We start from the raw sequence: 25,029 nt of genomic DNA on the forward strand, positions 1-25,029 counted from the left end.
CACTCGAGACGCTGACTGGATGAAGTTTGACGTGCAGCTTGTTTTACTTCCACTTTTTTTTTTAGCCCTTGCTAAAAGTTCACTAAAAGTGTGTTTGTGTACAGTTGAGGACTCACTGAAGAATTTCAAAGACTGTTTTCACGTCCTATCTGAAACAGTTGGGCTCAAACACTGACAGGAATCTAAAGTAGGAAGTTGCTCAATGTTCAGTTAGTACTTGTTTTATAGAGCAGTAGGCGTATTAGAGCTAAAACAATGAATTATTAATAGTATTTTATTCAAACAAAGAGGCCACAGTTTTGGTTTCTTAAATGTGAGGCTCAGTAGTCCTTTTACTCTATTTTATACTTTTACTTCGCCACATTTCATCTGCAACTCTTTCGATAACTGTTAGTGTCAGCTACTCAAATGAACAATTTGTGGCTTTTTCTTTGTCTTCAGTTACAGTAAATTGAATACTTTTGGACATTCCTTACAAGTTTCTGATGTTTTACAAACCAAACAATCGAGGATTTGATCAAGGAAACGATCTTTAGATTAATCCATAAGGAAAATACTCAGTGGTTACAGCTCCATATCAAATAATTAAAAATGGAACAGTAAAATGCTGTTCACACATGAATGCATCAGTAATAATAATCTAATAATATATAATAGCCTAACACTCACCAGGACCATTTTTTTCATCTTTGGTACTTACTTTTGATACTTTAAGTACATTTTACTGATAACAATTAAAAACCTTTGCTTATATACCATCTTTAATGCAGAAGTTTCACATTTAATGGAGTATTTTTTCAAAGTGGAATTTGTACTTGTACTTAACTGAATACTGCTTAATACTGCTTTTCTCTGTGTTATACAACTAAATTGAATATATTTGGGGTTTGGACTGTTTAGCCAGATAAAACACACACTTTAAAGATTTCACATTGGATTCTGCAAATTTATGTTTGGCATAACACACTTTGACTAAAATCAGCGTTACCCAACGCTATCTCCTTGTTTAGTTTGAATTGCTTTAAAAAGGCTAGATGTGCTCAAACCACCCAGTAATTTGCAAGAAAAAAGCAAAGATTAGAGGAAAGTCTAAATTAAAAAGCTGAATTCTGTGTAGTAGAAATGTTTTTTCTGCTTTAATATCCTTAAGACCCATCAGACTGAATTAATCCACAATTGAAGTTGCAGATTGCAGATCCTCTGCGGTTTGTGATTTATTTGCCTGCATACTACATAAAACAAGTTTACAGGCTTCACACCTTCCCTGATTTGTGACTGCGAGGGAAGGAAACCATCATTTAGTGTTTCTTGGCTGCTGCTTCTGTGTATTGTTTGGAGTCTGGCTTGTTCTTGGCTATTTTAGTGCAGGCAGTTTTTTTTGGGGAGGAAGGATAATCCGTGTGTGGTCTGAAAAAGGTTGAAGAGGGAAAATTCACATTCACGTTCATCCCTGCCTGCACCATTAAACCCCCCTACACACACACACGTACACACACACACCACCCGGTAAAGTTCTCGTTATATCAATTTTTCACAAGGGTGCCCACGCAGTCCCAATAATCAGTGGCCTCCAGTCTGCTGCTTCTTCCACCTACAGTTTCCTGCGGGGGCAGCAGTACTACACAGATACCCAACCACTGTCTTTGTCTGTGTGTGATCAATATTTCATTCGTTGACATTCGTTGGGGTTTGCAGCTTCATCACGAATTGTTAGGAGAGAAGGAAACGCGTCTTCTAATTATTATTATATTTATAGAAAATAAGTACCTCAAACAAGCACATTTCTCCTTATGACTGTCGATCCTGTGTGTTTGTGTACAAGATCTGCATCCTTTCTCCATTTTATAGACATGCATTATTGAAGGTTGCCCGTCTGAAGCTCTAGTTTTTATTTTTATTCATTTAACTCACACATGCCCTGGCTATGTCATTTCCCTTCAACATTATGCACATACTGTAAACAATCTGGTAGAGCCGGGCAATATGTAGAAAATCAAATATCATAATATGTTTTACCAAATACATCGATGTCAATATTGCGGCAATATTGTTGCGTTGACAATTGGTGCTTTCACAAAGTTAAAAGACAATGAGAGTTTAGATAAATAATCATCAATAATGTGGATAAAATGACAAAGTGGGTAAAGGAAAATAATAGAACGACTAAAACAGTCTGGTAAGTTCAGAAAATGACAACTTTACTGTCATGTAGCCTTTAAAACCAGGAAAAGACAACACTTACTGTAGGTCATGTCATGATATTACGGTATCCAACATTTTAGACAATATCCTGTGTCATATCACAATATTGATATTATTTTGATATATTGCCCAGCTCTAGGTATATATCTAGCTTCATATATTGATGTTGATACAATACTGATACATTGCCCAGCCCTACAATCTGGACTGCTGCCTCCCTCCACCTTGATGCTGAGCGGTCAGCAGCTGATGTCTAGGCTGCAGATAGAGCAGGACTTTGATTGAATGCTTAGTTTTAAGTTTGTTTTTAGATACACCAAACGCTCCTCTTCTTCTTTTTGCCCTGCTTGTTGCTCTATATCTCTGCTGAAGGACAGGTTTTGATTTAACCCTTGTGTTGTCTTCCCGTCAAAAACACTTTTGATGAGGCTTTTAATCAACGTTTTTAACCTTTTCTTACGTTTTTGTCCCTTTTTCCAACACTTTTGACACTTTTTTCAACGTTTTGTCACTTTTTTGACGTTTTCAACGCTAACTCATTAACTTTAGTTTTACAGTTAATTTTGGAATTTATGGTCGATAAACATCATTTAACGGAAATTATACCTACTGTTTGAGTTAGAAAAGCAGAAATTGGGAATGATTTAGACTTCTCTATCTCCTCTACCCTTTTAGGTCGGTTAGATCTGATGGAGCGAACCACTCCAGCTCTCAGTCCAGCTAATGTGTGACCGAGACGGGGGAAAGTCACTTTGTGCTCCCCTCTTAGCCAGCTGATGATCATAGAGGGCAGGTTAACGGGACAATGGTATGGGAGAGGGGATTCCTCTGCTCTGCATCATCTGTCCACAAGAGAGCACTTCCTGTACCACTTTTTATTCTTGGAATTTCAGCTTTCAGACCGCTTCATCTCCCTCAAGGCTGTCTCTTTGTCTGGGTGTGTCCGTTAAGATATAGAATGTGTCAGACGCTGACAGTAACCTTTATGGCCACTTATTGCATGGGTCAGCTGCTGAGAGCTGCAGAAATGCTGCGTCTCCTCCGCAGGCCACAAGAGGAAAAACTAAAATAACATCAACACGCTTCCCTTTTAAAGGTGACAGGGAATTCTGCAAAGCTCATGCAACTCCCAGCTGTTGTTGTGACTATTATAGGAGGAGACGTCCATGTTTAATATTTGATAATAATAATAATAATAATAGTTATTCTCATATGAAGCCTGATTGCATTTTCTACTGATGTTGATTCACAGTTAAAGAAAAGGAAAGGTTGTTGCTTTTACATCTGTTATGAAAAACTGCAATAAACTGTTAAACACAAAACGGAACAAAGAAGTTAACACAGCTCAGAATGAATCTGCAGAATATTAATAGGTTCAATTTCATGTTGTATAAGACAGAGTACAGCAGGGAATCTTCACATCTGAAAGGCTGCAACCAGCAGTTTTTTGATTAATCAACATGAAAACTGTTGCAGATTCATTTTCAGTTGATTAAGTAACAATTTAACTGACTAATTGTTTCAGCTGTAGAAAGGCAAATGCAAATGTAGAGGGCTACAATTAACTATTATTTTCATAATTGATTGATTTGATGGGATACACGTCGGAAGCATGAGAAGGATATTGCCTTTTTTTTCTTAAAAATATCAAAATAGTTTCTGATTAATCGACTTATCATTTATCTCCACATTGAGGTTTCCGTCTGTTTTTGTTTAGTGGAAAATGTCCTTGTTAGTGATTGCAGTGCACACACAGTGTACAGCAGGCTGGTGGAGGTGCTCTGGAGTTACATAATCTCCATCACCCTCCCGCACAGTGACGGAGAAGAAGGGGGCAGCTGCCGACTCCCATCTCGTCATCTTCATCCTGCTGAGACATCTTTTCCTCCTCTTCCTCTCCAAACACTGTTTGTTTGTAGTGCTACATGTGCTGCAGTCCACATCCAGCTGGCAGTGCACCAGACATCAAACCGCTATCACTGTATGTGAGTGTGTTATATCGACAGCTTGCTCTACACTAACAGGCACTTCAACCTTTAACACATGTAATGCCGTTTTCACTAAAACATTAAATATGTTGAGTGAGATAAAGTGATTTGCTGTAGCATTAGTGCAATGATGGCTGGTGGACGCCCATCTGCCTAGACGCTGGTATACTGGCGTAGTGTCGTGCATACTGATGACACTCCTCTCCCCAAAACATATATCTTGATGCTAGCAGGAAAAGCTGGAGCTGAGCCATCAGGGCCATCTAAAATACGTGAACGCCGTGCATATGGACTCTGTGAAAAGCTGTCGTTGATGGCCGCCATTTGGCATGTTGAAGCCCAGCAGGGCAGGCTGTCGTGCAAAATATGAATGTGTTACAGGCTGGCAGCAAGGGCAGGAGAGCGTGTAGAGCCTGGTTATTTGTCGGCCAACAGGCAGAAGGGCCTCTAAGGGGGGAATCAGGTCCCAGGGAGATGCAGTTGTGCTGTTGCATGTGGGTTAAAGTTGCCACTTTGCTGTAATGTAATGTAATATTGGTATTCATTAGACAGGTGGGGGGTCTGGTTCCACACAGAAGTTTGGTTTATAAGGTCCAGAGGCGAGTAGGCGCTCCAGCTCATTAGCATGTGTTTGCATCTGCGGCTACATCTTCACTGATAATTGTCTGTCAGACGCCTTAATGGAGTTGAGATGGGCTTCCCTTCCCACTGAGCAACCCCCTGGCCAACGCTGATGGATTGTAAATACACATAAGGTGGGATTCAAAAGGATGCACGTTTTTTGTGTGGTGACGTCACTTTGGCCTTCGGGGCGCACATTTCCCACTCATCCTCGACAGCGCAGAGAGAGGAGTGGGCTGGAAGTTGCGGGGGGGCTGCATACAAGATTTGTGGTTGTCATGACAGCAACCAGTAAAAAAAAAACAACTCCCTCGCCCACAAGCCCCTGCTTAATTGACATGTACCCACCCACTCCGGCCCCTCCCAGAATAATCTTCGCATATCATTAGTTGTCACGTTGCCCCGATCAAAGATCATGAGTCGGCCACCTTGAGACTGAACATTGATCTGCATTTTAGATTTTGTCCCCGCATTTGTAGTACTGTCAAACAGCGCTGCGTTAGGAGAGTTATCAGGAGCATCAGGCAGATGAAGGAGGGAAAGATGACTACACAACGTGTAGATGTAGATCTATCTCTTCTGCGATTTAAGTAAGACGCACAGCCACATGTTTAAGTTGCATCAGAAGACTGTATTGACTCATATTCTACTAAATTAATAAAGACAGTCAGATGCTTCACATGCTTTTTGCTTACAGCCTACTTAAGCGTACTAAATCCCTCTGGTGGATAGTGGTTCAATGTGCTTTGCAGATTATTGGTCATTTTTGTGTCATGTATTAGTTGAAAGGAGCTTAACCAAAAAAGAATCACAGCGTTACTTGTCTGCAGTATGTAAAGTACAGTATTCTAAAGTTTTTCTGTTTTGTTTAAAGTCTACACTTGTAAACAGTTTACACGTTTACAGTTTAACTTTTTACTTACTTAAGTGTCTCCTTTTTTATGTTTAGTACCCTTAAACTGTGTTTTTCCTCAAATTTCGTGGTCATGTTTTAATCAATATGCTCTGGTTTTCATTACTGGCAACATGCAACACTTGTGTAGATTCCTGTTACTGTTTTCCTGTGGTTACAGGACAATTACACAGATTTCAGATGACGTATCAAAAGTCTCAAAGCATCCATAGTGAAATGTGTAGTGTAATATCACCCAGACCACCTCAGCAACCCCGACAGCCATAATGAGGCAAATATGAACGACCCTATAATCATTCCCTGCTGTTTTAATAACTTGGGCACTGTGCATGGAATATTTCTTTGGCCTTTTTTTTAGGCTAACGCTGTCTGATCCTTTTCTACTGATTTGGGTGTATCCTGTTCTTTTCCATGCTCCAGAGCTTCACTTCATGGTTGTCATTCAGCATAAGGGGTCTTCTTTGTGGCTTGTTATGTAAGAAATGCAATCCAATCTATAACTGCTTACATTCTGCTGTCTTACCATACACAACCACTAATAAGATTTTTGTTGGTCAGTAATCACTTATGCATCGGTTTGCCATTGCGGTCTAACTCAAGACATATGTATCAAGCTGTGCAAACAATTAAGCATATGCTCGCAAAAATCTACCTCCAAACCTCCTAACCACTAAAATAAGCATTTAGTATCTCCAATTGGTTTTGCAATAACAGACATTTACTTGAGGAAGCGGTAAGGGCGACCCGTGGTAACCATGAGGGAAGTTTCCTTTCTGTGTGTGTCGCTCCCAGGAAAACAAAACCTACCTGATTCCTTTATTAGCAAGGTGTTCCTTTATATGTCCTACCTTTCTATCAAAGACATAAACAAGCCTTCTGGCCTCTCCTCATGAGCCTCGCTTGCTGTGTTTCCTGACAGACACACACAACAACACACAGCCACACACACAACACACACACACACACACACACACACACACACACACACACACACACACACACTTAAATAATCTACTGACCTCTTCTGTGGCCCGCTCGTGTCCACCCCCTCCTCTGAGTATTCCTGGCATTGCACTGTGTTTTTTGGGAACCACAGAAGAACATCCTCTTTCACCCTCCATTAATATTTGTGCAATCTAGGACAAAACTGTTACCGTTGGTCCTTGAGGACTCGTCTTGCACCGTAATGTCATGTGCAGGGCACAGAAGCCACAGAGGGTTTATTCTTCCGTCTAATTATATGATCATGGGAGGCAGAAACATGCTGAGTTTCTCTAGTAATCGTCTATTTTTCTCTGGTTAATTGTGAGTGTGTTGCATGCACACTTGCACTTAAAACAGGTAGAAGGCTCATTGCTTTTTTTTTATTGATTTACACAACAAAAACACAGATCTGGTTCTGTGTTGACTCAACGGCACTCGACGGACCCCCGCAGACTGCTCTGCATCAACGCGAACCTCTCTCCGAGCCCTCTGCCGTAGCTCGACATGCACCTCCAAAACCTTGGAACTTTGTGTCAAGGCATCGCAGACTGCAGGGACTGTGATTGGTCAGCTCGTCCTATGTGTTGATAGTAGCCAGTGTTTCAAGCAGCAACATGCTAGTTCACTGACATAAGCTTTGCAAATAAACTCAGACATATTTTGGTTACAATGACGGGGTTATCCGTATATAAAGTGTCTATGTCAGTAACGTTTTAAAATAAGCACTTTGCCAGCAAGCAGTACATTGTGTGCAGTTGTGATAAAGTTTGCTTGCTGATATAACATAAACTGTCTCTCTCTCTTTCGTCGGAAATGGCAGAGTTTCACGATTAACCCTCCGGAAACAAATTACAAAAAGCTGTTGATGATGCACTAGATTTACTCAACGTAATAAGAAATACAAACTGTTAGTTTGCACTGTAAATATTTGTTTTATATCTTGCCATTTATATTATTTACAATTTAGCCTGTTCTCTAAACTACATTTTTTTAAATTAAAAACTAAAGAACCTTGTAAATGTATGTATGTATGTATGTATGTATGTATGTATGTATGTACATACTCCCACAGCCTGTGGTAGTGACCCTGCAGGAGCCTCTATTCCACTGTGTATAAAAATTAAATAAATTCACGCCACAATGAGCCAGCGTATATAATTAATATTGATTACAGTAACACACATTGAATACTGCGACACCTCCCACACATGCATATGGTTTATACATAAACAGGTTCTTCACCTGCTGGATTGTGGGTGATGTTTGTGATGTATAATAGAACTTCCCAGAGGGGTGTAAATGCTATTTAAACATGCAAATTGACCTGTGGGTTAGTGCTCGCTCTGTGATAATGAGAATGAACCCACCATATTGACTTGTTTGCAAACTTAACCTGTATATCATACATAGTTATGCTATTAATTTTATATAAGTGGGTGTGCTTGCATGGTTGTGTTATTGTGTGTGCACACAAGACTTGCCCCCTTCATAATTGCAGTAGTTTCCATAATGTAATAGCTCAGTCTCTCCCAGCTATGGAAGAATATCTGTTTTTCATTTGAAAGACGTTCATCCTGCTGCAGCCGTGTGGGAAGCATCCCCAGCATCGTTAGTTACATTCTGTACTGCCTTCGCTGTGGAGCAAGAGTCTGTGTGCATCTGTGCTGAAAATGGTTTCTGTTCTTGTCCTGCAGATAAAATCGAAGAGGCACAGAAAGAGCTCAAAGACCCCAAAGGCTCACAGAAAGGTAAGAGATCTTTTATCAAGACTTGGGTGAAATGTTTCCTCTTTCATTTGAATGGAGGTTGGTAGAATAGGAATAAAATGCTCAAATTAGTTTTTTTGTGGAAAGCACAAAATAAATGGTATTCACTGGTCTGGAATGTAAAGTGTATTTTGTCAGTTGTGCAAAAGATATTTATTAGATTGTAGCATTGGTTTGTCAAAATTGTCCTTTATTTAGTTGTAATTTAATTAAACTTCATTATTGGTTTATTTATGTATTTTAATATCTTTGCCCTGAATGTGCTCTTGTGTTTTTAGCAAACCTGACATAATTATTATTTGAAACTGTTAAATTTTACAGTTAAATATGTTGCTGCAAAGAAAGAAATCTTCATCCAGAAAATGTCTCGGTTTAAGCTGAGCTTAACTTGATACTGCAACATGGTGCTTTTTGAAACGCCCAGCTTATTTGCAGGACATGCAAGCTTTGATTGAATTAGCCATTGTAGTTGAGATCGGGTGGATACACTAAATAGAAAGAGCACAAATAAGAATATCTCAGTCTCTCTCCAAAATTACAGCAGATATTGATGTCCGTGCCTACATGTCAAAGGTTAATCCCTCTGACAACCGCCTATAAAAAGACAGTGATTCTGTCAGTAGCTCTTTCACACTACCATCTTTATTCTGCATTAAAATCACAAGCTTCATATGGTAAGATAGGGGAGGAAAATTGTATCGGAACAGAATTTGCTGATTTGATTAGTTTTATGTTTTCCCTGACAATAGCCTAAACAGCTTTTTCTAACAATAAAAGTTGCAGCTGAAGACAGACAGTGACATATGTTTGTTTATAAAGTACTTTATTATAATGGAAAAGTTGTGGCAAAGTCATGGAATCTCTTTTGCAGACTTTGTCCTAGTTGTGGGTAAGAAGAACTAATCCTTTTCCCACGTCTTTCAGCTTCAGTTGAAAGAAATGTGTTTCTATGTAAGACGAGTTATTAAAAATCACAGGGTTTGGCTTTGAGAGCATGTCACATTGGTTGTGTGCTGCTTTAAAATGGTTGCATGTTTGTGTGGCGAATGGATTACCTTACGTAAAGACAAGGCGTTCCTCAATCTAATTATGGTGGAGACCTTGAAGGAACCCTGACCTCATCTTGGGAAATACCTACCAAGCCAGGAAACTGTGACAGGGCACAGCTAATCTTATGCAACATGTCCTTAAAAGAACATGCCTGAATCACTATTGCATGGCCAACTCGATACCTTATGGGACACCATGGTATGGGTGTGCCCTTTGTAAAAAAAGTGCTACTTTGTTATTGAAATGCAGTTTGGAGTGCACTTACATTTTCTGATCAGCTGAGTCTCCGTGCATCAAGCAAAAAAGGAACAAAAATATGCTTTACTTATGTAATGAAGCGTAGGCCTCTATAGTATTAGTCACACAGCAAATAATTAAAGGTAAGGGTGATGTGTCTAAATTAGAGAATATATGCTCATCCAATTTTAACAAAAGAAATTCTTAATAAACTCAATTAAAATACAGAGTTAAAGCATTCACCTTTAAGTGAAAGCTTTTCAGAAATTTAATGTGGCAGGTTTTGCTCTTTATCTTTAATTTAGAAAACTTAAAATAGCTGATGAGTACAAGATTTTTTTTTTGTATAACAGCAACATAGATAATGTTATTATTTTGCACTATTGTTATTATTCTGCATGTTCATCAACATTAAATTGCTGGTTTCAAGATGACTGTATAATTAAGAGAAGCAAACTAGAATATTAGTTTTGATTCAGTCTGAAAGTTCAGCAGTGTAAACCCTATATAAAACCAAACCTAAACAAAATATGTCTGCTGAAAGTTTTAAAAAACATCTGTTACCAATAAATGACAAGTATAGTAATTTGATCAGTTGATGCTTATCAATCAATGCTAAATATCAGAATAAATTAGTTTATTATTGAGGCGATAAATTGCTCCCACTGTTTTCTTTTATGTGCTAAACTGTTGATGCAAATTAGGAATATAAATCATATATAAATCATATTAAATAATATAAATGTTTAATTAACAGTTATATAAATGACTAGTAAAAAAATACCAAGTACCATAGCTTTAGGTGTTGGTGGCCTCTCTATTTGCCACTATTATAATAATTTGGAAATGGGCACTAGTTAAAACCAAATGACAACATTTCTAAAAGGTCTATCTGCAGTCTCTAGTTACAAATTAAATTATATTAGGTTAATAAGCCAATAAGAACATTTTAACAATTCAGCACAGGAATTTATTTTCTCAGAGGGGACTTTTAAGCTTAATCTGCCCATTTAGTAAAGCGTTGGGAAAGTTTGGAGACAGATGGTGTTGTTGTACTAACTGTGCATTTCTGTCTCTTTCTCCCACAGGGATATCTGAAAGTAGTCAGAGAAATGCAGATAACATAAAAGGCCTGAAGAGGAAAAAGGTTGTTGTAGAGAATCCTCTAGAGAAAATTCCAAAATCTCCGGTGAAGAAGCCCCTGCAGTTGAAAACATCTCAAACTGCGCTCCACGGAGCATTGTCCAAGGAATCTGCACCTTCTTCTTGCTGCTCCTATTCCAACAGTCCATCCCACAATCCTCCAACATCACCCAGTGAAAAAAGAGACCCAAATTATGCCCAACCAGTTGCCGCATCCCCACACAAGGGGTCACCTTCCACTGACACTGAAAGGGTAAAGCAAGAAGAAACGTCTTCTAGACCACCATCACTTGAGCCCACTGATGGTGAGGAGGGCTCGTTGATTGAAGTGTTTCAGTCCAAAGACAGCAAGAGCCAAAAGCCCAGCTTTGAGGGAGATCCTTACCACAGCAGTGCTTCACTTGATGTTCTACTGAAGGCCATGGAGCCTGACTTTAGTACACTAGCTGAGAGGAAAAACTCCTTGCAGGTCACAGCCATTGCAATACCAGCTTCCACCCTTAATGCTCAATCAAGTGGTGAATTAACAACAATGCCAGCTGTCAATGTTGGTCTCCAGAACCAACCTTCTGGTATGCAGACTTATTATATTGACAAACAAGGCAACTTTATTGGCATTTCAGGACCACTACAGGGAAACGTGCAGGCATCTACACAGGGTACTCCAATGCAGTCCTCTCCTCTCGCTACACCGCATTTTATGCATGTTGCTTCAAATCCAGAAAAGCCCAGCTTGCACATGAGCTTTAATACCGGACCATCCACTATAACCCATGCACCTGTTCCCTCAGGCTCCAATGCTTTGCCACAAAGTCAACCGCCAGTTGTGCACACGTGCCAGTCCCTCTCAGCAAGTGTTCCCAGCACCATTCAGGTCCCAGTTACACCTGGCAGCAACCAAGTTCAGATGACCACTTTAATGAATTTTGGTGCTGATCAGGTTTTTAAGGACCAAAAGCCTAAGAAGCCAGGAAAGTATGTTTGTGAATACTGCAGTCGGGCATGTGCAAAACCCAGTGTGTTGCTCAAACACATCAGGTCTCACACAGGAGAAAGACCATATCCTTGTGTTACTTGTGGCTTCTCATTCAAAACCAAGAGCAACTTGTACAAGCACAAGAAATCACATGCTCATGCTATAAAACTTGGTCTCATTGCACGCTCTGAATCTGGAGGTGGATCGCTTTCTCAAGAATCCGACAAAGCCCTAGGAACACATTCAGAGGCAGAGGAGAGTGGTGACAGTGATGAGGATGGTAGCACTGCAGACTTGGACCCTGACTCATCACAGAGCAGTGTCACAGCTTTGTCTGAAAATAGTTTACGGAGTGCAGGTACAACTCAAGCAAGCCACGAGGAAGCAGACTCATCAGCTGTGTTAGAGTCAATTAAACCAGCCCCAGATCAGAGGACGCGGGAACCCAAAGGGACAGCTGCCCTTCCAAAAGTTGTTGTATACCCAGTTAATGTCTCCCCTTTGAGGGCAGATAGCCCAAGAGTTACATGTGCAGCACCTGAGCAAGCGGCTGCACAACGGCAACGAGAGTTCCAGACTGCCAACATGAGATCAAGCTTGACAGTCTTGTCATCTCTTAAAGAGGTGGATGGTACAAATCCCTCACTCGATACTGTAAGCGAAGATGAAGATCAACAGTGCAAGTCTCCTCTGTTGGGTGGACATGCTCAGCTTCAAAGGCAACAAGCAACAGACTTCTCCCAACAGCAGCAGGTCAAGTGTCTACTAAGTCCTCGCAGTTTGGGAAGTACAGATTCTGGCTACTTCTCACGTTCTGAAAGCGCTGACCAGGCAATGAGTCCACCCAGCCCATTTGTTAAGATAACTCCACCAGGGGACATTGACATTGCCAAGAATACTCTTCCCCATGTCCCTCATGCGGTTGCTACAGTAATGCATGTAGCAGCTGAGCAAACGTCACAAGCCACAGAAGGACAGATGCGTCCACCATTAGAAGCCAAAGCACTGTCTCTGGAAGAACGCATTTCAAAGTTGATATCTGATAATGAGGCAGTTGTTGACAACAAGCAGCTGGACAGTGTAAAGCCAAGGAGGACATCTCTCTCAAGGAGAGGTAGCATAGACTCCCCTAAATCATACATATTTAAAGACTCTTTTCAGTTTGATCTTAAACCAATGGGAAGAAGGTCAAGTTCCAGCTCAGACATCCCCAAGTCCCCATTCACGCCTACAGATAAATCAAAGCCAGTATTTCTTCTCTCTGTACCTTCTCAATACCCACCAATGGATTGTTTGCCAATAACAAGAAGTAACTCTATGCCTACTACACCTGGACACTCTGCTCTTCCCCTTAATGTGCCCCCCCTCCCCCATCCTCTGCGAATTTGCCAATCATTTGATGACAAAATAAGTTTGTTTAATGATGATGTATTTTCATCAACCCCATTAACCCCAAATCCAGCAATACATTCTCGTACCTTAGTCAGACAAGCAGCAGTGGAGGACTTTACCACAAATGATGGGCATGGCCTCCCTACTGTACGCTCTATGGATGAGGGCTATCATGGTCTAGGCAATTCCACAGAGCTGATAAAAAGAAGCAAATCTTTTGAGCATAGTCAGGACAGAAACAGAAAGCCTCAGCAGAATAAAGGCACAATGTATGAGTGTGAAACGTGTCGTAATCGCTACAGAAAGTTAGAGAATTTTGAAACTCACAAGAAATTCTATTGCTCTGAACTTCATGGTCCAAAAAACAAGCCGATTACGGCTAAAGAAACTGATCAAGATGTTTGTCACGTTAACATAATGCAGCCCATAGTCCCTAGATCAACTAGTGGCTCAGGAGTACCTGATCAACAGACATCAATTAGGAAGAGAAGGAAAATGAAAAGCGTTGGCGATGAGGATGATCAATCTCCCACTGACACCATTCCACCTTGTTCAGTTAGTTTTGAGCTGCCAACAGCTCTGGACAGACAGACCTTTTCTCAGCATGCTGTAATAGTAGACATACAGCCCAAAAACAACCAGTCAAAGCTAACTCAGATTCAGCTCGTAGCAAGAGGTAATAATACTTCAGATTCTAGACTGTCACCAATACGAGAGACCCAGATCAGCACTTCTCCTAAAGGAGACTTGCAAAGGCAAGGCAGTGGTACTTCAGTAATTAGACACACCAACTCTCTCAGCAGACCCAATTCATTTGAGACGGAATCGATTGACAGGGCCTCTCCTGTTGATATTTTGGAGAAGGATCCCCTCACCAAACTCAAAACGGATGCATTAGTAAATGTCTCAGCCGAACGCTACCATGAAAACATTTCCAAACCCAAGAGTTCTGACTATGGAAATCAAAGTAAGGAACAATGCACTGATGGCTCCATAGCAGCAACTGGTGAAAACTCTACTCCTGTCCATCAGTCTCGTTTGGTTCGTCAAAATAACATCCAAGTTCCTGAGATTCTGGTCACAGAGGAGCCTGACAGAGAACACGAAACCCAGACTACTGAGCCAGCAGATAAGCCTGCAGATCAGTTCAACTGGCCGCCGAGAAGTGAGAGTTTGTCGAAGTTACCAGCGGAGAAACTTCCACCAAAAAAGAAAAGAATTCGTCTAGCTCAAATGGACAACTCCTCAGCTGAATCCAGTTTTGAGTCCAGCCTCTCTCGAAGCCTCAGCAGGGACAGTAGTCTTTCTCGTTGTTCCAGCATCTCAGCCTCTTTTGACAGAGATGAGACATCTAGGTCAGAAAGCCCTTCTAGAGGGGAGTGCGTCAGCAAAGTTCCAGAGCCTCAAGGTTTGCCAACAGCCTTCAACACCCTCGGTGTGCCTGGAATGATGAGGCGTGCCGCATCTGAACAGATCACCTGCACTCAACCCTCTGTAGAGATTTCATGTGACTATCGTAGCAAGTCCTTTGACTGTGGCAATGTATCTCCCAGCAGATCTCTGTCACCTGCTGGCCAGCCAAAAAGTGGACAAATCTTCCAAGTTGCCCAGGTGCCACTAATTGAAAGGAGGCGGGGGCCATTAGTTCGTCAAATGTCTTTAAAGATAGGCCCCGAAAGTCAGCAACCGGTTCGTAAAACTGTCATACCTCTAGATAAACCCCCCATTACAAATGTTAGCTCTTTGAAGCAGAATAGATCCCAGCAGATTCACATTGCCAATAGGCGCACAATGGCTCAGCCTTTTATTCTGCATACTGGAGAAGCACCCTTGCAAAAGAATGAGCAAATTGTGCAAAGCATTCATTTGGGTAGCCTAACTCAGCAGCCTCAAGTCCATGGCCTTCCACACCCGTGGCATCAAACATCAAGGGTGCAAATATGCCAAAAGCTACAACAACCGCTGAGCCAGATCTTAGTTTGTCGAGAGAACGTCCAAAACAAACCAGCCGACCCTGAAGAGAAGAAAAGTTTTGTGCCCAAATACCAACTGCAGTGTCCTGCTCTGAGAGCAAGCCAAACCTTCTCATTCTCCAGCACACAGGGAACTCAGATAGCCTTGCCAGTTTTAACAATACCTATTGCCAATCCAGTTTTGAGCGTTTCAAAATCGTCAGATGTACTCAAAAATGTATATGTTGGTCAACCCAATCAACAGAACTCAGAGATTAAGGCACAGACTGTTTTTTTGTCAGGTGTGCAGCAAAGGGACACAATTGGTCAGATCCAAACAGGTGCTATACCATTGCCACAAATCCTCATAACTCATGAGCAGATGCACCCTGCTCCCTCTGTGTCCAAAACAAATAGCTTGTCATCCACTCACAGTGTAGAGAGTGATAATCATGCTGTGCCAACTGCAAAGAAGGATGGGACTCAAATTCAAACAGTTAGCACAAAGAAACTGGCATCAGTGACTCTATGCCCACAGCAGGAACCCACTGCCTCAAGTAAACGAATGCTGTCACCTGCCAACAGCTTAGACATCTACATGGAGAAGCACCAAAAACGGGCTAAGGATGAGCATGGTGTGGCCTGTCTAACTGATGGCAGGTCAGTCAATTATCTTAATTGCAAGATGTCAGATGTTACCAGGCAGCGGAAGCTAACACTTGTTAGGCAGGTTTGCACAACTGAACCGGTTGACAGTCCTATTGAGACTGAAGCCCCACCTCTGCCACAAGTTACAACCGATGGTGAGAAGGACTCACAGGCTACTGATGATGTTAAGCCTATGTCACCTGACAGTGCTGGGCTAAAGAAAGACACAAGCACTGTTATTCATGAGGAGGCAGGCCCTGCACGGAATACTACATTTGGTAGCCAGGGCACCTCCATGTCAGCTAATAACACTCTAAAACCCCAAGAGAAAGTTGAGGAACAGAGATGGACTCCTGCCAAATCTCCTATTAGGCCATCCAGTTTCCATGGTGGCCAGGTGAAACTGACCACATCTGTGTCTGTGGTTAACACAAAAGACAGTCATCGCCTGTCTTTTCCAAGCCTAAAGACTGCCACCACTTTTACATGGTGTTTCTTGATGAAGAGGAAACCTCTTCATGTTCCACAGACTGACCTGAAGACTTCAGCATATGCTGTCTGGACTGTCAGCCCCAACAACCATAACCCTCTTGGGTTGCCCACCAAGGTGGTCATGTCTCTGTTTGACTCCAAGCAGAGTTCCAAGAAAATACACTACACCTCAGCCATAAGAACGAGCGGGAAATCTGACATCTTGTCTTACTCAGGCCAGCTAAAAGACGTTATGCCCAGGGTAAGAATGAATGCAAAGTTTTTTTCTCTTATATTGCTGTCTTGTTTCTTAAATCAAATCAGTAAATACATCAATCACTTCTTCTTTCTGCAGGTGCCAATAACCCAGAAGTCTATATCAGCTGAAACCAGAAATAAAGTGCAACCAGAAACTCAGGCCAGCAACGAGCCAGACAAGGACGTGGTATCTAAAACAGAACCAAGACGGGTCAAAATATTTGATGGCGGGTATGATTTGAAAACGATTCATTCATTGTGTAATACATTTTGAATGTATTTATTTGATCTTATGTCTTCCTATCTTACGTGTGTCTCATGGTTCTATTGCAACCCCACAGATACAAATCTAATGAAGAGTATATTTACGTCCGTGGACGTGGACGCGGTAAATACATATGTGAAGAATGTGGGATCCGTTGCAAGAAGCCAAGCATGCTACGCAAACACATCCGCACCCACTCGGACGTCCGGCCATACCACTGTGTCCACTGCAACTTCTCTTTCAAGACAAAAGGTTAGAGCTCAGTAGTTGATCAGTGTTCAGAGCTATAAATCTCATGATATGATAGAGGTATAGAGAAGTGTAAGAGTCTCAAAACTTTCACAATAACCAGTTACACAAAATCAAATAAATACATAAAAACCATTATAAAAAAATAACTTAAATATTGTGCATGTAATGATCCAGATCTTATCCATATATGTGATTCCTCAAAATGTAATCTAATCTTTTAAATATGTGGTTCGAAATTACTGGAAACATTTACACCATGATGGTGCCAAAAATTGTAAATACAATTTTGTTACACTGATATTACAACTGAACATAAAATCACTTTTATCACATAATTTACATCAGAGAGGATATATGCTTAATAAACTTCAACTGCTAGAACATCTTCCTTTTTATAAAATGAAAGATGTTGTTTCACCATCCCCTAAACCAAGACAGTATGATTCACCATTCTTTATCGAACTTGCCAACCCACGCCACACTGCAGAACAGTACTTGGTGTCAGAGCAACCCACGTTCATTTAAAAATGTCTTTATCAGTTACTCACCCTTTATATACAGCTTGCCCAAACACCACATTTCCTTACATAAACTCCTTCTGTGCAATTGTTTGAGCTCCACCCACCAGCAAGACCTCACTGCCTCTCTTCTTGCAGGAAATCTGACCAAGCACATGAAATCCAAGGCCCACAGTAAGAAATGCATGGAGATGGGGATTCCTGCGGGTCTCATTGATGATCAGGATGCAGAGGACTCAGGTACATTGCTTAACTATGCAGCCTAGAGGGGAATACAGAAGGATACTTGCGTGTTCAAAATTTGATTTCCTTATAAACAACAGGATTACCCTTCTTTTAATAGTTCTGTTAATGACATGAGCTATAAAACACGGATTGCCCCCGCTTGTGCTCTGTTGCTATGTCGATCAATAGCTTTGCCATGGTCTAATTAGAAATTCTAAATGCAGCTTCTTTCTCTGTTAACTCAAAGCGCATGTGGGCGGCATGCACAGCGTTTAGAAAGAGGAAATTGCTGCGTCTAATTTTAGAAAGAAAAAAAAGAGTGCGAGAAGCTGCCTGAAAGCATTCTATGGTCCCAGTCTCTTAAGACCATATTTGTTTTTCCTCCTGTGCCTGTGATGGAGCAAGGGGCTGCAGGGTGGTCTAGGGTCTGAAACACTGCAGCAGGAGCAGAAAACATCACTTAGTGTGAACAAAACCTTCATGATCATAAATCTTTAATGAATGAAAATGGTTCAGTACTACCAAAGAGCTTATATATTTTATGCCAGCTTTGATTACTAATATGTTCTGCAGAATACCAAGAATAGTCTTCCTTCTTACGTATTCTCTCATCCACAGGAGACCGGAGTCAGGTGAGCAGCGTTGACCGCCAAGATTCAGATGGTGACGACTCCGATGGCCCTGATGATGAGGAGAATGATGATAACGAAGAGGAAGAGGAGGACAGCCAGGCAGAGTCTGGCCTGTCCACCAACCCTTCCGTCTCTGCCAGCCCTCAGCATATCCATTCCAAAGAGGCTGAAGTCCCTCCTAGCGCCCTCCTAGCCCAGATGTCAATCAGCACAGTCGCCTTTACTCTCTCCCAGACTCCAGCTCCCGAATCCCACACATCCGACTCTGAATCTGTCCCCATGATGAGCCCTGTTTCCCTGAGCAAGCAAATGTCTATCTCTGGGTCCTGCTACAGCTCAATGCGCTTCCCTTACTCTCCTCCGCCTGTTACCATCCCATCCGACTCCTACACCTCAGACACAGAGTCAGTGCACATGATGAGCCCAGTGTCCCCATGCAGGCAGATGTCCATCGACTACCCTGACTTTGATGTGCCCCCTAGTCCCCCAGTGCCAAGCAAGAGCTCCAAGCTAGCCCAGGTGAGACCCATGTATTCTCATTATGTCTCTCTCCACCCCTACTTGCCTGCCCGCCTCCCTTCTTTCATATCCACACCAGTACTTTAAATCCTGCATGTGAGGCACTTCAACAAAGCTGCTTTGAATGCTCTGAAAAAGGTGACAAATCTTATTGATTCTGATTACTCTCGGTGGATAGATCCAAATACTATTTCACTTTAACTGTTTTATAAACTCCACTGGGTAGTATCCATGTGCCGATAATGGAATATCTTTTGTGATATGAGTGACATTAGATTATGTAAGAAAATATTAATATGGGACATGCAGATGGGTGGGCCTTGGGCTGAGGATATCCACCTGTTATTTCAGAGGACAGGATTTTAAGAACTATATTTTATGCGAGAAAAGGTAGATAGTTTTTCAGCAGTGGACTGTTAAGATTTTTTACAAACCAAAACTTAGAATTTATTTATTGATGACAAATGAGCTTGGTATTGAGAAATATGTAAAATATAAAATGTTCAAGGTGAAAAGATCTGTGTGTGTGTGCTCAGTTCAAGTATAGTGTACACCCTCTCCATATTGAAACAGGATGTTGGTCGGGCACTAGTGAGGAAGACAGACTGTGTTATTCATGTGATCTCAATGAAATTGAAAATTAAGTTAATTTTTCTTTGTGTTTTCCAAATTTTCATGATTTAAGATTGCAGTTATTTAACAAAGTTGAATTAAAAGAGATGAGGAAAGATAAAGATCTGTTAGTTTGGTTGTTTAAACATGAAACGTTTTTATTTGCAAACCTTTTAGAACATGCATGGACAAAAAGGAAGACTTCTTTGCATCGATGATCCTCTGCAAAGTAGTGTATGTTGTGTGTGGACATTAGACCGGAATCAGTGGATTAAATTACTTTTGTATTGGTGTCATGTCATTCCGGGATGGGCCACTTAGTAGCATGACACGCAAATAAAATATCATATCATATCATCAACCTCTTTAAATCTTTTAGGATTTTGCCATAGTAAAGTCAAGAAATAATTTAATAATGTCTCCTTTTTCACAGGACACTTCGGCACCTCTTGCTGTGGCAGTCACTGAATCGGGCATACCAGTGAACCGCAGCACTCAGACGTCCTCTTATCCTTCTCAAGGTCTCATGCACTTTCCCCCACAGGGTCTGACCCAAACACCAGGAACAGACACCCAGACCCACCTGTTCAGTCACCTGCCCCTGCACTCCCAGCAGCCCTCTCGTTCCTCTTACAGTATGGTCCCAGTTGGAGGGATCCAGCTGGTGCCTGCTGGCCTGGCAGCTTACTCCACCTTCGTACCAATCCAAGCTGGCCCCTTGCAGCTCACCATCCCAGCAGTGAGCGTCATTCACAGGAACACAAGCCCATTACCAGCTTCCAACACTCCACCACATCTAGAGGGTTTTCAAACCCAGCCTCTTGTTGTCCAGGAACCAATCAGTAGTGTGGTGCCCTGCTTCCCCTTAGGGCAGGTCACTGGCCTGCCGGCTCCAACAATACAGCCAGTAGGTCTGGAGACACTTAACCTCATGGGGCTGACTAATACGGGCCTGGCATCCACCCAGCTACTGTCTCAGCAAGGGCTCACCCTCAATGCCACCCTGCAGGTTTTAGCTGCCAACCCCACCTCACAAAGCAGCACCGGCCCCCAGACACACGTCCCAGGTCTGCAGATAGTAAACATCGCCCTGCCGGCCATCATTCCTTCTCTCAGCCCTCTGTCCACCCTCAGTCCTGTCCCTGGGTTCTCAGAGAGACAGGGCAGTCCTGAAGCTCCGGGAGTACAGCCATCTCAAAGTGAACATTGGCTGGGTTCTTTAAGGAGTTGCATGCTGCCTGCTTTACCGCCCGCCTCTTTTAAGGTCAGTAGCTTCCCAGAAGTGACCTCAGACAGCAGGCCTAGTCCTGAAGGCAGTAGCAGAGCAGAGCTCACACAGACTATGGAGAGGCAAGAAAAGGATAAATCCCCCCAGCAGCATCGGTCACCAGCTCCTGACAGACAAGCAGACAGTGCTAAAGAGTCATCAGTTGAAGGAGCCAGTGATCCTGCACCTCCAAGACCACCGCCAGTGACCAGTTGGCAGAAGGTAATTGATGACTACAATGAGGTATCCAGTGATGATGAAGACAGACTGGTCATTGCTACCTAAAAACCCCACATGAAAAGCTCTTCTGGTTCCCTTTTTGTAATTCTTGTCACTTTGTAAGACTGAAAACACTTTTTAGGGGTTTGTTTCCTTGCAAATCACCTTTCAAAGCACAGATGCTGACATTCATATCGTATGTGCAATCATAATTATAATAATGACCAATCATTTTCTTTCTTTATTGTCAGCTCCAGACAATTTCCTTTTTGTACATGTTGTATAGACAATTGTGCCTTTATGGAGTTTCTTATTTAGGAACCTGTACATAATTCCTTATAAATTCAGTGGTTGCTTGTGTTTATTTCAAAAAATAGAAGTAAAGAAAGGCATACAAATGGAGGATATCTATTTTATTTTGGAGGATTCGTCATCCATAAATTTATGGAATTATGAATGTTGTACTGGTATATGTACATTTCTATGGATTATGGGGCAATGTTTCTGTGTACAGATATTGTGTTCAACTATTTATTATAATCCATCTAGTGCCCATTATGATTCATAAGTCCATAGGTATGTGCATTATGGTAGCTTTACATTGCTGTATCAATATTCTTAACTGTATCAGTAAAACTTTGTTTACAAACATTAAAGTGGTGTTGATGTATTTTTCTGTTAAATACAAAACACATATCTACATATTTTAAAGGTCGACTGGACAATGATTAGATGGCAAGTATCAGGGTTAAAGTCATACAGTGCTTCATTACGTTGAAAAAAGTCATAAAAAAAATGCTAGTGCAGTATGTCGAAAAACGTTATGGTATAGTATGGTGAAAAAAGTGATAAGTCATTGTAGTATGCTGAAAAAGTCATAAAAATTCATAGTATAGTATGTCAAAAAAAGTTGTATGTCTAAAAAACCCTAGTATGTTATGTAGATAAAAGTCAGTATAGTATGTTGAAAGAAGTCATAGTAAATTTATAGTGTAGTAGGCTTATGTTGAAAAGGCAATTATAGTATAGTATGTTGTAAAAAAATCATAATAAAAAAGTTAAAACAAATCTTAGTATAGTATGCAAAAAATCATAATAAAGTATGTTGAAAAAAGTCAAAGTATAGTATGTCTAAAATGTCATAGTACTGTATGTCAAAAAATTTAGTTTGTAATGAAAAGTCATAAAAAGTCACAGTAGAACATGTCAGAAGAAGTCAAAAAAAGTCATGAAAAGTAATAGTATAGTATTTTGAAAAAAACTAAAAGTAATAGTATTGCATGCTGAAAAAAACTCATAGTATAGTATGTCGAAAAAAAGTCTTAAAAAATTCATAGGTAGGTCAAAAAAAATCATATGTCAACAAAAGTTGTAAAGAAGTCATAAAATAGTATGTCAAAAAAGTATTTGTTGAATTTAGTATGTTGAAAAAGGTCATAATAAAGACAGTATAGTATGTCTGAAAAGTCAAAGTATAGTATGTTAAAAATGTCATAGTACTGCATGTCAAAAAAGTTGTTTAGTTTGTAATGGAAAATTATAAAAAGTCACAGTATAGTATGTCGAAAAAAGTCCTAAAAAGTCAAAGTATAGTATGCTGAAAAAAGTCATAGTATAGTATGTTGATAAATGTGATAGTATAGTATGTTGAAAAAAGTCATAGTATAGTGTGTCTAAAAAGTCATAGGTATGTTGAAAAAAGTCATAGTATGTCAACAGAAGTTGTAAAAAAGTCATAAAATAGTATGTCAAAAAAATCATAGTATAGTATGTTATAAGAAATCTTAGAATAATACCTTGAAAAAAGTCATAAAAAGACAAAGTATAGTATGTCAAAAAAGTCAGTCATTGTACTGCATGACAAAAAAGTCACGGTATAGTATAGTCATCATAAAGTATGTCGTTAAAAGGCATAGTTTAAAAAAGTCACAGTATGATATGTTGAAAGTCATAAAAAGATGTTATAAATGTAATAAATATGTCAAATAGTCATAGTATAGTGTGTCAAAAAAGTTGTAAGAAGTCATAGTATAGTAAATCGAAAAAAAGTCATAAAAAGATGTAAAAAAAGTCATAAGTATGGTATAGTCATAGCATGTCGAAAAAGTCATAATAAATTATAGTATACTATGTTGAAAAAAGTCATCAAAAGGTTATAGTATGTCAAAAAAAGTCACTTAAAATTAAAAGTACAGTATCTCGGAAAAAGTAATCGTACAGTATGTCAAAAGAAGTCATAGTATACCTATTCAAAAAAAATCATAGTGTAGTACGTCAAAATAAAGGCTTATTAAGTCATAGTATAGTATGTCGAAAAAAGTCTTAGATTAATATGTTGGAAAAAAAAAATCATAAAAACGTTGACATAGCAACATAGTTTGTTGAAAAAAGATATAGTATAGTTGGTAAAAAAAAGTCTTACAAAAGTCAAAGATTGATAGTATGTCGAAATGTCATAAAAAGTCTTAGTATATAGTGTCAAAAAAGTTATATGTCGAAAAAAGTTATAGTATGCCAAAAAAAGTCAGAATAAAGTCATAGTATAGTATGTCGAAAAGACTCATGAGAAAAGTTAGCGTAGCATGTCGAAAAAAGTAAAAAGATTCATTGTATAGAATGTCATAAGAAGTCATAGTATAGTGTGTTGAAAAAAAGTCATAGTATAGTAAGTCGAAAAGAGTCATAGTATAGTATGTCAAAGAGTCATAAGAAGAGTCATAGTATATGTTGAAAAAAGTCATGAAAAAGTTGAAGTATTGCATGTCAAAAAATGTTTAAAAAAATTCATAGTATAGCATGTCATAAGAAGTGAAAGTATATTACCTCAAAAGTCATAAAAAAGATGTTAAAAAGTCACAAGTAAGTCATAAAAAGTTACAGTACAGAATGTCGAGAAAACGTCATTAAAAAGTCACAGTATAGTGTGTCATAATTAATCATAGTATAGTACGTTGAAAAAAGTCATAGTATAGTATGTCATAAAAAACTCATAGTATAGTACGTTGAAAAAAGTCATAGTATAGTATGTCATAAAAAAGTCATAGTATAGTATGTCGAAAAAAGTCAATAAAAGTCATAGTATAGTATGTCAAAAAAAGTTAAAAAAAAGTCATAGTATAGTATGTTAAAAAAGTTGTGGAATAGTATTTCGAAAAAAGCATTAATGCAGTATGCAAAAACACAAAAAGATAATGTAGTATGCAATAACACAAAAAAGATATAAAAAATTACATTATAGTATACAAAATAAAGTTAGTATAGTAAGTTGAAAACCTCATAGTATAGTATGTCAAAAAAGTCATATAAAAGTCAAAGTATAGTGTGTCATAAAAAGTCATAACATGTCGAAAACAGTTATAGTACAGTATGTAGAAAATATTTCAACGAAAGTAATAGTATTGTATGTCGAAAAAAGTCAAAGTATAGTATGCCAAAAAAGTCATAATAAAGTCATAGTATAGTATGTCAAAAAGAGTCATGAGAAAAGTTATAGAGTAGCATGTCGAAAAAAGTAAAAAGATTCATAGTATAGCATGTCATAAGAAGTTATAGTATAGTGTGTCGAAAAAAAGTCATAGTATAGTAAGTCGAAAAGAGTCATAGTATAGCATGTCATAAGAAGTCATAGTATAGTGTGTCGAAAAAAAGTCATAGTATAGTAAGTCGAAAAGAGTCATAGTATAGCATGTCATAAGAAGTCATAGTATAGTATGTCAAAAAGAGTCATTAGAAGAGTCATAGTATAGTGTGTCGAAAAGAGTCATTAGAAGAGTCATAGTATAGTGTGTCGAAAAGAGTCATTAGAAGAGTCATAGTATAGTAAGTCGAAAAGAGTCATAGTATAGCATGTCATAAGAAGTCATAGTATAGAATGTCAAAAAGAGTCATAAGAAGAGTCATAGTATAGTGTGTCGAAAAG

The 25,029-nt window shown here is 39.7% G+C and overlaps 1 protein-coding gene across 6 annotated transcripts in view; it reads left to right on the forward strand.

Moving 5' to 3' along the window:
- The window catches only part of hivep1 (HIVEP zinc finger 1), a 54,924-nt gene extending 33,158 nt beyond the window's left edge, over window positions 1-21,766 (forward strand). For all 6 annotated transcript variants that reach the window (XM_032534976.1, XM_032534977.1, XM_032534978.1 and 3 more), the window contains 7 exons: window positions 8,403-8,456; window positions 10,850-16,605; window positions 16,699-16,832; window positions 16,943-17,118; window positions 17,775-17,876; window positions 18,480-19,012; window positions 20,058-21,766. In XM_032534976.1, coding sequence (XP_032390867.1) covers window positions 8,403-8,456; window positions 10,850-16,605; window positions 16,699-16,832; window positions 16,943-17,118; window positions 17,775-17,876; window positions 18,480-19,012; window positions 20,058-21,176 — 7,874 coding nt within the window. In that variant the 3' untranslated portion in view covers window positions 21,177-21,766. The remainder of the gene's footprint in view (window positions 1-8,402; window positions 8,457-10,849; window positions 16,606-16,698; window positions 16,833-16,942; window positions 17,119-17,774; window positions 17,877-18,479; window positions 19,013-20,057) is intronic.
- The last annotated feature ends 3,263 nt before the right edge of the window (window positions 21,767-25,029 follow it).

Source organism: Etheostoma spectabile, chromosome 14, assembly GCF_008692095.1.
Source record: "Etheostoma spectabile isolate EspeVRDwgs_2016 chromosome 14, UIUC_Espe_1.0, whole genome shotgun sequence".
Classification (NCBI taxonomy): Eukaryota; Metazoa; Chordata; class Actinopteri; order Perciformes; family Percidae; genus Etheostoma; species Etheostoma spectabile.